General features: G+C 40.4%; 1 protein-coding gene across 1 annotated transcript; it reads right to left on the reverse strand.

Moving 5' to 3' along the window:
• Positions 1-2,505: 2,505 nt before the first annotated feature.
• Positions 2,506-12,227, reverse strand: tmem72 (transmembrane protein 72). The gene is made up of 5 exons (XM_061039677.1): positions 11,773-12,227; positions 7,840-7,906; positions 5,279-5,350; positions 4,308-4,447; positions 2,506-3,206 (listed from the first exon to the last, which is right to left on the reverse strand). Exons 1-5 carry the CDS (start codon positions 11,846-11,848, stop codon positions 2,764-2,766), a joined length of 798 nt encoding a protein of 265 aa, XP_060895660.1. The 5' UTR covers positions 11,849-12,227; the 3' UTR covers positions 2,506-2,763.
• Between the last annotated feature and the right edge of the window lie 1,124 nt (positions 12,228-13,351).

The raw sequence follows: 13,351 nt of genomic DNA on the forward strand, positions 1-13,351 counted from the left end.
CCAATTTTGTATCTTGGAAATCTAATTTTGTCATTTTTATATTACTGTGTACAAGCAATATAAGTGAATTGCATTGGACTAGATAGGGACAGAGTGAATTACAGAATAATTGGACATCATCAAAGCAGATATAAAACACACACTGAGAGAAAGAAGAACTAAATTGAAAATAGGACCCCTTGAAAATGAGATGATGCATCTCAAGGTTGTTGGTTTTTTTAAAATTCAGATTCAAATGTATTTTCCTCCTGCACAGCTGCACGCTGAGAACAAAATATTCTGAAACTACACCCATGTCACGTCTTGAAACATTAGTTAATAGATGTTTTCTGTGGTTAAAGGATTTCTCTAATCTTATTTAGTACGATACTGATTTAAATTGAATTTTTGTGTTAACTGGTAAGGTTTTATATTCTGTACACTACCTGAGTTTTTTTTTTTTTTTGCATTATGTGCTTTAAACAGCTTTTGTGTTGTATCTCATTTTATAATCCCACCTTCATGAAAAAACAGCAAACAGAGCTTCCTTATTGAATCTCCCTTCACATCTTCAGTGACCACAAACGGTCACAAACACTCAGGACAAAGAGGTTTAAAAAAGACAATGTAATGTTTTGTTTTATGTCATAATTCTAGATAGTTGATTATTCTGTTGTGGACAGGGGCGTAAAGGACTAACCTAACTTTAAATGTTCTTTAAGGGCTGATTTGACTTATATATTACAGTAGTGTATACTATAACTTCATTTATTTACTTATTTTGTTCTTTTCTTCCTTCTGTTCGATGCTTCATTTTATATCCTCGTCCATTTGTGCTTTTTGAATAGTTTAAAGTGTTTTAAGTAAAAGTCATTTAAACAACAGTAATTGTCATAATAAATATTAAACTCTCCACATTTTGTACCTTTTGCTTATTCAGTGATAATAAAATCTCATTTCTTAAGCACAGCCTCCTCTCAAGCACCTATCCTGTTTTTTTCCATCTCAGCACTAAAGGAAGAAGCCCATTCGACCTGATAAGATTTATCCCCCCATCCTGTTTTTGAGCCTGGACCTGCCATCTAGGAAACTATTGTAGGGTGGAAACACAAACTGTAGGAAGTCTCTCTCTCTCTCGCTCTCTCTCTCTCCGTCTGTCTGTATGAATAGGATTTATGATTTTCAACCTGCATAAAGAGGAAGTAAGTCGCTCCAGCAGCTGAACAACTTCCCCCCACAGAGAACAGCTCATTCTGAAGGATGAGGATATGAACATTTATGGAAGTGGACTGGAACAACTGACGCTCTTTTCCTGTCTTTTGTTTGTAATCGGTCACTGTGCTAATCGACCAGAGATCTTTGTGAAGAGGATAATACGCTCCTGATTATGGCCCAATGAGCAACAAAACTGTGGACAAAGACTCCCTGTTCTCCCCATTAAACACCAGAACATCTTCAGAGGACTCACATGTCCTTGCATCTGAAGAATATAAGACACCACATCGCCGCCGGGATTCTAATGTGTGTCAACTATATGGAGAATAACCCAGTTGTTTAACCTTAAGGCTATTTATGTGCGTGTCTGCCGTCTGACCCCGGCTCGCACTGAGGTGCCCTCTGATGAATGAGCCTCTCTGCTTCTATTGATTCTCTCTTTAGCTTTGATGCTGCAGACAGATTGCCTCTTAAGGCTACATACAGTTTTATATCTGCAGCTCAGTGAACAAAAGAATGAGGAATACTGTGTGTGTGTGTGTGTGTGTGTGTGTGTGTGTGTGTGTGTGTGTGTGTGTGTGTGTGTGTGTGTGTGTGTGTGTTGACAGAAAACAGTATTGATTTACAACATGAACAAAAGAGGATTGTCTGTATGGAGAAGTGTTTTCTTGGTCACATGATAAAAAAAAAGGAAAAACAAATGCAAATGCAGGGTTTTTTCTTATCACAAATATGTTAATTTTAAGGTGATTTAAAGAGCTGGACTCTTAAAAAAAACACCTTATAAACATGATCAATGTGTAATTGCACAATATGAATTGATTATTTGTGCATATTTTACATTTTTGATGTGCTTTTCCCCTTGAAACGTAGGTCTATGGTGGGTGATCTGATCTTCCTTTTCTCATCACCATAATACATGAGCACTCCTCCCCGAGCTTCGTTTCCATGGTCACCGCTCTCACACGACAAACGCACAAAAGAGGAGACTTGAATGTGGCTAACACAAGCACCTGCACCGGGCTCCAATGCCTACTTCTCTCAGCCACACATTTGATTTCCTCTGACGCTGAACGAGTGAAACAGTTGATCTAATTTATCGCCTCATGAATAATGCATGCAGCCGTAACTGGATTGGATTGTCCTCTGCATTCACTGTCTGCTTGTCAATCAGTGCCGGCTTTGCATAAAAAAAAAAAAAAAAGAAGAAGAACAGGCAATCTGACTAAAAGCAACCACATGCATGCACATGTAGGCACAAATGCTTTAATTTTTCTGAATTATTTTGTACAAATAGATCTTTTTGGAGTAGAAAAATATAAAAATCAGTAGAAAATTTACTTCCAAAATCTAATAATCTTCATATTTCTGTTGTGCAATTACATAAAAAGATACAGAACCTTATTTCTCAACACATTTAAAAATGATCAAAAATCTCAATTTGTCTGGTTAAATGTTCTATAAATGTCTTTTCAGCTTTAAGTCCACCCTGAGGTAGCACCAGTGAGAGGTATGAGGACATTTCACACACTTTCCTTTATGTGATGTTGGTAAGAAGCAGAGAAACGTTCAGGCAGAAATCATAGGCGCAGTGTCTGAGGTGGTGTCTGCCTCTGGCTCACAGTATCCGTCCATCTCCTCCATCTCTCTCTCCACCGGCTCCTCCCTCCCTCTGAAGCACGCCAGTCCCCTCTCCTTCCACCGCCTCCTCTCTCTGTCTGAGTCTTTAGGTGCCGTCGTCTGCTGCAGCTCCAGCATGGCCTGCGCGCTCTCTTCTCTCTCTGCCGGGCCGAGGCAGCGGCCTCTGGTCGCGAGAGCCGGTCCTCCTCCTTTCCTCCCCGTCATCATGTGGAAGAATGAGAAAGAGGTCGCGTCTGTGGCTGCTCCCTCCGTCACACACACCGTGGTCGGGACTTGGTCGCTGTGATTCTCCTGTGACCTTTTGGCACACTTGTTCTTCGTTTTCTTGCTCAGAATGAAGTTGAAAGAGGCCGTCACCAGAAGCATTGTCCCTGCAATCAGAAACACTATTTTATTTCTATTCTCTTTTTACCTTTTTACACAGAAGACATTTGGAGACATGATGGAGTTGGAAAAGCACAGCTGCAAATATTACACTGCTGCATTCCTTGTAGCTGCTTTGGCTCTTCGACCCCGGTGCTGTTCAGCCCTGTCACTGTCTGACTGTCATGGATTATTTCACGAGTTAAATAAATCACAGCTGTCATCATAATGTTCATCATCTACACCTGTAATATCTACTCCTATAAGTCAGACTGTCTGCTGCTGGAAATGAAACACAACAACTTTAAGAAACATCACATAATAGTGAGTGCTGCTGTACTGAATATCAGGACGGCTTTGCTGAAGCTAAACACAGCCATGCTGACGTTCTGTACAATGACTCAACCTCAGTGGGATATTGCTTACATACAGTGTAACACATACCTTTTTCTACACAGGCACAACTAGTTACACAAAATGACTTGCTGATATGTGTGTGTGCCCACATCTATCATGACCAGCTGTTTTTTTGTGTATAAATATCTGAACATTTTGATTTATCATGCAGTCAGTGACAAATTACCTGTTTCTTTTTTGGCATGTGTGATTCTGAGGTATCAACTTGATTAGTTTAAATGTATTAAAACACGTCCGGAAAGGCGTCACATATTGTAAGAAAGGCTGATTTTGAACTTTTTTATCAGCCCTCATCTTGTCCAATCAATTTACTTGGTCAGAGGCGCTGCTTGTCAACAGGAAAGGCAGGCAACTGCTTGGGGCCCCAGGCCAGTATGGGGCCCCGAGGGCTGACAAACTTTAAACCAAAGCAGTGTCTCAAAAGGTTCAAAGTTTGCAATGACAGTAGGAAACCCCCCCCTAAGTGACCCCATCTGACAGCACTCACTCATATAATACTAAATGACTGAATGAATATGGGGGAGAGACACTTTTATAGCTTAACTTCCACTAAAAAATTGTGTTGTGCTGTTTGGAGGGGCCCCCTGTACATTTTTTCCTCAGGCCCCTGCAGACTCCAGAATCGCCACTGGACTTGGTTTGAACTATCTGTTGTGTAATTATCAATACTGGACCAGAAGGCATTATTTCACCTGGGATGACGGCATGCCACACCAGCACGGGGTGCAGGAAACAGACCACTGACATTATGGAGTAGTAGAGGAACTTATGGAAGCCTCCGACGTGAGCCATCTTCCCCCACAGCACAAAGATCTGCCAGTCTGGAGGACAGCTGGAGAGGAGAAACAAGAACACATAGAAATGCTTTCACCACATCACAAAGCCAGGGTTCACATTAAAATCTATTTCACCCACACCTTTATACAACTTAGAAGCAAAAAACTCTTTTTAATGCAATTTTTGATTAAACCATGTGAGTTTTATGTTTCTCACTGTAAAAAGAAAGTCGCTGTATTGCCGTGTCGTCACAATTTGGTTTGTGATCCGTCCTTCGAAACCTCAAATTCTGCATTTTAAATGTCAACATCTTTGTGTTATTTTTGGAAACAGAAGTGAACATTTTTGAACAACATGGTGGATATTCATCTTGATGTCCTTATCTTGATTAGTCAGCTAAGTTAGCCTTTCCTAAATCACAGGTTTCAAACCTGAATGAACACCCTGCATTGTCCTCTTTACTCCAAATGTGACTGATTTTTGTTTTAATCATCTGTCTGTTTTAAAGAAGACTTGTAACTAGTGATAGAGTCCATAAACCCATCAGGAACACTGACTACTTGATAGATCTACTGAGAAGTGGAGTCATTTGCTCATCTGGTTTTAAACAATTGGCATCTCTTTGCATCCAGTGGTGACGCGCCCCCTGCTGGCCAAAACAAAGAATGCAGAATAAAGGCACATCTGCATTCACTTTGAAAACTAGAGGCTACATAGGCTGTTTATACAAATCAAATCCATCTTTGGATCAAAGTTTGGGACCTGATTTGCACCTGACAAAGTTCACAGTTTGTTAAAAACAAATGTTGACAATTATAGCTTCTGTTCGTGAACATCCCTCCATGCAGTCATGCTGCAGATGTTGTGATGAGTGTTGTGTACTCACGGCAAACACATGAACAGAAGAGTATCCAGGAAATAGGCCAGCTCGAACAACATGATGCCAACAGACGACACGCTGGAGGAGAAACAAGTTCAGAGTCAGATGAAAGTGATAAAGTCTGTTTCTAAATTCTGTAAACTTTGTGTAAATATGTCAGCTTCTGTGTATTTTATTAAGAGCTGTGGGTGAAGGTTGAATTCCCTTAATGTGGAAAATGTGGGTAGAAGGAGGAAACTCGAGAGGGTTTTTTCTTTGCCCGGTTGTTGCTGCAGTAGATGCCCCCTCTGTTTACATAATCTGATAACCATCTCATCCAGTGATCCAGAAAAATAAATAACCAGAGGACTGCGCTGCCCTCTCTCTGGAGAGTTATCTCTGAGTTGTGCGTTTTTTGTTTGTGTGTTTGTGAGTGTAGCGTTCATCTGAATTTGTGTGAACTCTCAGAGTAAACAGTCACACATCTCTGGGTCTCCTCTGGGAGATGTTTTTTCCTGTCGCTCTGTGGGAGTTTGGATGTGAGCTTCATGAGATGATAAGAGGAAGGAGTGAAGGAGTCGTCTCCTCTTTGCCCTCTGCACCTCGCTCCATCTCTCTGACTCCTTCCAGACATCTCCTCCTCACATCTCCTTACTTTAGTGCGTTACACATTCCTTACCATATTACATCCAAAGAGGTTTGTTTGTGGCTCAGGTTTACTTTTAAGTAGGTTGGAGTCAGGAATGCTTTTGTGATTTAAATCCAAACAGGAGAGTCTGTAATACTCAGCTCAACTGTATAAACCTTGAGCTCCTTACATACATTCAGCCTACTTCATATAGGTGTAAACAGAAGGTGTATGACTATGAACACAAGGGGTTGTGGATATCCTTCTGGTTATGTTGTACAGAGGCCCCCAAAAAAAAATAACCACAAGACCAAAATTCACAACAGTAAATACAATTTTGAAAGACTGAAGAAATACAACAATGTGACATTGCCACAATGTTTAGAGAGGAGATTACAAATTATTTATCATGGGCTTTTTTTTTTTTTAGAGATAGGACAATGGATAGAGTCAGCAATGGGTGAGAGAGAGTTTGGGGAATGACATGCGGGAAAGGAGCCACAGGTCAGGTTCAAACCCGGCCACTAGCCTCCATACACAGGGTGCGCGCTCTAACCACTACGCTCCCGGGCGCCCCGACAAATGATTTTTAAATAACGGTGGTTTGATTATGAATAAATCCCTGCAGGGTTTCTTGTCCCACTTGTTGGGCCTTTCTCAAACTGCTCCCTCCACACTCGCACTCGGGCAGGACGTTTACTACGTCTGACGACACGCCCACAGCTGAACGCGGCACCAACCGTTAAGGTGGAGGAGATAAAAACAGCAGCAAGCTTTGACATGAACTCGCCTCACTCCCACAGACATTGTCCATGTTTTTAAGTTAAGGCAGACTCTTTAAAATGCCTCCACAATACAATTAAAAAAATGACATATTTGGTGGTTTAACATCTTGTGGTTTTAAACTGCTGTTTACAAGATGATTATAGTTTCTGTTAGTCTCTGTATAAAACACTTCACAGTCAACAAAACCACATACCGTTTTCAAGACTAGAAAATTGTCAACTAGATCCTGATTATGATGAAAACATTTTTTGATTTTAGGGTTTAACAACCCACTCTCACTCCTCCCTCAGAGGTTTGGGACAGCAGTCAATGTGGCGGACCTTTCACCAGAACATGCAAACTGAGTGGAAGTGTGCAGGGAGAAGGAGAAGGGAGTGTTTTGAGAAAGGCTCAGTTGTCTCTGTCCCTGTCAACCACGTGTCTGTGTGATGTCATGTTTAGTTTGCAGTCAAGACTGTTCAGGTGAGCTGCATCAGCCCAGGTTGACACAGGTGTGCAGGGGGCGTCGTGTGAAGAGGCCAGAGGAGCTCTGTGAGAAGCTCCTGTTTATGATATGTCCTCCTCCACATGAGAAGGAAAAGGAGATCTGTGATTTGGATGACAGTAACTATTGAGCTCATTTAAGGGGAACTCTCAAGTCCAGACTTAAAGAACCTTAATATTCGGACGATTAGGACTAGTGAGGTTGATTCTTTTTGGATATCTTTATTTTCCTTTTTGTATTATAATTAGTATTGTTATTATTAGAAATGCATTTCTTAGGACCTTTTTTTAAAACCTGGATTACACCATTTTGTGTTTGAAACGTTTCCATCGGACCCTTGTGGATTTTTCCCACAGACTGGAGTGCATCCTTAAAGGGGAACATTTATTTTTATTTTTTTATAGTGAGCATTTAGTTTTTAACTATAGTGAGTTGTTTGGTATAATTTATTGTTACCATGGTTATCAAGGCTTCACAACAAATGTACTACTTCCTTCCTTGTTTAAATACCAAACCAGATTTTATGAATGAAAGATGGTATAGCTTTTTATAAAATGTTAGAAATAAAGAAATTAAAATCTGAAAAAAGTAAATAAAAAAAGACAGAAGACAAAAGGATAAAGATTCAGAATTATAGACATTGACTAAAGACATAACTTCAAATCAGAGTCAGATTATAATCACACTTACAGTAAGTAGATGCCGAGGCTGCTGAATTCTCCTACTTGCAGGGTTTCCACTCCTACAGCACACAGCACTGACAAACAAACAAACAAAGATAAGTTACCTTTCTTTACTCTGGGAGAGAACAGTGAGCAGATCGTCCACCAGGTGTCAGGCTTGGTTCAGTTTTATAATGTTATTTGAAGGCAGGTATTTCCAGAAGAAGTTACAGTGATCTTAACTTTGGTGATTGAGTTGAACCTTTTAAAATCTTGTGTTGCATCTTATTCCTGTGACCTGGTCTGATTGCTTTAAAGGATGTCGTTATTAAATTCATGCTTTGGTCGTTCTTGTTGCTGTGATGTTTGAGGCAGTTGTGCGTGACTAATTTAAGTCCTGGCTGGAAACCATCGTCCTCTCATCATGCTTCAAAAAGTGACTGGAGCTGACCTGAAGTCACCCGCACTCCGGGGAACTGAAGTACTGAACTGATGACACACGGTATATGAAGATGTCAGAGGAACGCTTTAATGGCCGTAATTGTTTCCATCGTCTTTACAAAATTTTAGTAATGGCTTTCTCATGCATGTAATTATGGTATCACTGCTGGCAGGCTGGTAAAATTAATTAAGTGGACATGTAACAAATCACAGACCTCACATCACCAACACACACACAGACACACACAGTGCAGTATCTTTTCATTCAGTGCAACATACAGTTTATATGTCTGCATGTTACTCAATATATTCTGATCTGCTATGCACTGTATTTTAAGCTGTGCAATATCTACATCTTTTTATTACTTGAAAAGCTGGGGACGCTGGATAGCCTAGCCGTTATGTCACACACCCACTATGTGTGAGACTACAGAGGTCTATAGTCCTCATCACAGCAGCCTCAGCCCATCGCTGCATCTCAACATTTCCTGTCTCTCTTCAGCTCTCCCATCCAAAGAAGGCAAAATGGCCAAATATACCTTTGTTGATTGAAAGCACGTCTTTATGTGTGAACGAGGATGCCTGAACGTCCTGCACTAAAGAGGTAACATATCTTAACTTTATTGTACTTTGTATACAGGGGTTCAGCAGCCTCCGAAGCAGAACTTCCAGGTTCTGTAACAGCTTCTTCCCACAGGCCATAAGACTCTTGAACATGAAAAAATAATCCCTCCATTCCCCCTCAAACCCCCACACAGGACTACCTAACTGGACTGTAAAATACAATACAACATACATCACAAACGTGCAATATATTTATCTGTATAGTAATTTTTACCCATAGCTTTTCTTTTTTACATCTATTTATATCTGCACCTTATTTTTCTATGTAAATGCTTGCTGCTGTTTTTTTATCCTGCACTACAACGAGCCAAATGCGACGAAATTTCGTTCTTATCTGCACTGTAAAGTACAAGTTTGAATGACAATAAAGAAAGTCTAAGTCTAAGTCTCATAATACAATAAAGTAGGGCTGGGAAATATATCAAGTTTTTACGATATATCAATATATTTCCAAACAAGATATAAGGTAAGACGATATAATTTATATCGATATAGTTTATGTTGCTGTAAAATAACGTCATATGTTTCTTCAGTAGAGCCGCAAGTTCACCTATTTCTCCTCTCAATGTCTGAGTGAAAGTCAAAAACCGCCTAAATAACAAAATACACAGCTCTGTGACATTATTTAAAAATCATTTTATCTTAGTATTTTATTTTACGGGGAGTGTATTTTCAAGTCATTTTTCATTACCATGATGACATTGTGCAGCAGGCTGTTTACAAAAGTGCCTGTGTGACGTTTGGCATTAGAAGTGACTTTGTTTTTGTTCTTCCTTCAAAGAAAGAAAATTCTGCCATGTATGTCGTGTATCATCATCCAGCTAAAAAAATATTGAGATTTTTGTCCAGCCCTACAGTGAAGACTTTCTATTTCTGACTTCTAGAGCAGAAACATTTCCTTTTTAGAAGCCTTAGTATTTATGGATGAAGAGGTCACTTGACGTCAAGGTTTATTGGTAGAGCTTCCTTTAGACTTAATTAATCACACAGGACAATATTATTTTTATTCTTTTATCTAAATATATTTTATGTAATGAAGGCACAGAGATGCACAGCTGCAATGAGGACTGTTGATTTATTTATGTTTTTCTGTAAGATCTATTTTTACTGAATCCCTTCTGCCCTTCACCTCTGACCACTCTGTGATGGAAGAAGCCAGGACAAATGATAGAGATGTATGAAGTGGTTTTATTCAATTAAAGCTAGTGGTTACATTAAATCAAGAAGCATTATTATATTAGTTTAAACGTTCCATATACCACGACAGCGATCAATAAATCAATTGAACTAAAAATTCAATTCAGGTCATCAGAAAGAGGTGACCTTTCTGCTTTTGGACAATCAGCATTTTCTGTGAGAGCTAGTGTCAAGACCGGACTAACCGAGACCGAGACATAACCAAGACCAGAGGGCCCTGAGACCGAGACAAGACCGAGACATTTAGGGATCGAGACGGAGTTAAGACCAAGACCAAGGCAGGGCGAGACCAAGACAAGACCGAGACCATAAATATCACTGAAAAATCGTCATCTTGAATGACGTCGGACAGATCCAGTCGAGCTCATCTTCTCTATTTTCAGTTTTTAAGCTAATCTAAGCTAAGCTAACAAGCTGCTAGAAAGTAGGACGGTAGGCAGATTTAAAGTAAGTGCTGACAGCACACATGTAACACCGGATGGAACAATAGAAAAAGAGATGACAACAAATATAAAGAAAAGCCTGTTTAATTAACCTGTGACGTATAAAAGAGGTAAACATGATGAAGTGGTGATTGCCACTTAAACACATGGAAGCCATTTTTCTGTCCTGCTTAGAAGAATCTCAAAGATAAACATCTACACCAGAGGGAAATCAAGGAGAGTGTAGCTTAAAGGTTTCTGCTAGTTTATGGCGTGTGAGAGGAATTAACGCTGCATATAGACCGGCTGGATCTTAACATATACACGCTCGTGCCTCGCAGCATGTTGGTCTGTGTGCAGAACACACACAGGGGCAGACAGGCCGACGCAGACATGCAGACAGACGCACACGTAGACATCCCATAAACATACACACACACACACACACACACACACACACACACACACACACACACACACACACACACGTATAGAAACAATGCACTTAAAGCTCCTGTAAGTGTGAACGTACCACAGCTTGTGCTCACATAAGCTCAGTAACCCAGCTGGATGCACAGACTCGGTTTTGGTGTGATGTGAGGCACATGTCTCTGGGTAAATGTTCAGTGTCTGCAGCTGTTTGAATTAAAGTGGGGGGGTCCCACATTTTTTAAAAACAGGCTACAACAAGAGAGCAATCCCCCCCAGTTATGATTTAATGTGGAGAAGAGAGCTGCGTGCGACGTGTCCCTGTGTGCACAAGGAAAACGCAGGAGGAGGGACAACACTGGAGAGGTAATGCTTATGATATATACTATTTATCAGAAAAGACGTGATTTTATGTTCTTCCAGGTCGGATATACAGTTGGCACGCATCATAATCTGACCTTTCAACATCTTGGGTTTGTGAAATATTTTTAAAAAGACCAGCTGGATAACCCCCTTCCCATGCATGACAGCTTAAAAAAATTACAGATCCCGGGTGACAAAAGCTAATTCATCACAGACAAAGAGGCATAAATCAGCTTTAAAACAACAGGCTGCAACACTTCATAACAGATTTAGTTCATAAATAAAACTCCTTCCAAAACATAAGTTGAATTTCAAGTCCTGTTTGGTATTTTTTGGATTTGTTTTATTCTCTGTCTGCAGAACTTAACAGATGGAGTCTGTTCTGCGTCTGCCTGTTTAAGCATTAAACCAAATCCCACTCATGCTGAAACAATTTGTGATTTATTTTTTGTATTCTTTTGTTTTTGTTTGTGCTTATTTCCTACCTGTTGCCGTAGAAACACCGAGAATCCTGCAGGAAAACTCCACAACAATCCAACAGACGCTCTCCAACTTCCCCATGACCTCGACCACTTTCCCTCGTCACTGTTTAAAGACGTAACCGTCACGCTGCAACACAACTATCAGAAATAGGTTGGGACCTAGTAGATGCGAAAACAGCATTCAAGACGCACGGTTACATGTCTGTTGGATGGATGATTGTTGGAGGAAAAAGCCAAAGTCTGAAAATCCACGAGTGCCATGGTGTGGAGAGGCTGAAAGACTGGACCGGTTTACTTCAGAAAGGTTTGTGACTCAATGCCCCAAACGCGGCATTAACTGCTAATCAGTGTTACACATACACACAGAAAACACACACACACACACACACACACACACACACACACACACACACACACACACACACACACACACACACACACACACACACACACACACACAGAGTACCACTTTCAGCTGGCTTCTCAATCCGCCCTGTATGTCAAGGTGAAACTGTGCAGTTCCAGGTCATTTGTCTTTAGAGCTGGTTAAAGATTATCAGAGGAGATTTAATACACATCTCACTCTCTCACTCACATGCCTGCATTAACTGTACTCACAAATACTCAAAATTAGCAGGACTTTTCTTCCCAACCAACATTCGTTTTGTGATTCCATCTTGATGTGAGGGGTTGGGTATTTCTGTGGAATAAAACCTTCACTCACACCGTTTTTTTGGCAGGTCAAAGTCACACGTGCAGCTTCCAGTTTGGCATCATTTTATCAGAACAGTTTCAGTGAGAACGAGGGGTCATGATACAGGCTGCAGTTTGAGTGAGAAACCACAGGAATGCATGTCATATATAGAAGTATATACCAATTCCACTTAGTTTGCCGATCACTGTAGTGCAACAATGACTCTCTCACTTTTGCAGAAGTTGAACAATGCACTTCGATATGTGACTAAAGTGGCACAAGGAGCCGACAGAGACCCTTTGACACACTTCCACAGGCGTTAATATAAGCCCACATAATCGTTTAGCTGAGGTGTAAGCTTGTTCAGGCACAACAGAGGCCTCCAGGAACAAGCAGTCAGAGTCACACACACACACACACACACACACACACACACACACTAACACATGCACACACACACTAACTTTGGTAGAGGCCAAAGTAAGCAACGTAAATCTCCCTAAATCTCTTACAAAGACACTGCTGTGTTCTGGTTCTACTTGTTTCCGGCTTAGAATTCAGGGTATTTGTGGCATTTATAAAGAGCATGTTTAGTATAAGTGTGTATGAGTGAGGCTGCAGATGTTGGATTAGTAATGAGATATATTTATATATATATCGTTATGAGTTATATTTGTTTGAACTTTGTTTTTGAGGTAAGTTCCTAAATGAGGTAACTTTCATCGCCTGTTTTTTTAACCAAGTCAAAATTTTAAAACTTTCTGTGTTTTTACCAAATATCTGCAGACTTTGGTGCACCATGTTTTAATGGTTATTAACAAGTGTAAGCAAAGTCACTGTGAGCATTTTAAGCAGTGTTTCCAATGCAGGAACTTTCTCTGTGGACTG

This window comes from Labrus mixtus, chromosome 6 (assembly GCF_963584025.1).
Source record: "Labrus mixtus chromosome 6, fLabMix1.1, whole genome shotgun sequence".
NCBI classification, from domain to species: domain Eukaryota; kingdom Metazoa; phylum Chordata; class Actinopteri; order Labriformes; family Labridae; genus Labrus; species Labrus mixtus.

Bases quoted from the DNA above. Each gene is read 5' to 3' on its own strand.
- tmem72 (XM_061039677.1), bottom strand. From the start codon at position 11,848: ATGGGGAAGTTGGAGAGCGTCTGTTGGATTGTTGTGGAGTTTTCCTGC. The intron at 7,907-11,772 runs GTAGGAAATAAG...TTTGTTTGTCAG, and splicing joins CGGTGTTTCTACGGCAACAG to TGCTGTGTGCTGTAGGAGTG. The intron at 4,448-5,278 runs GTGAGTACACAA...TCTCCTCTCCAG, and splicing joins CTTCTGTTCATGTGTTTGCC to CTGTCCTCCAGACTGGCAGA.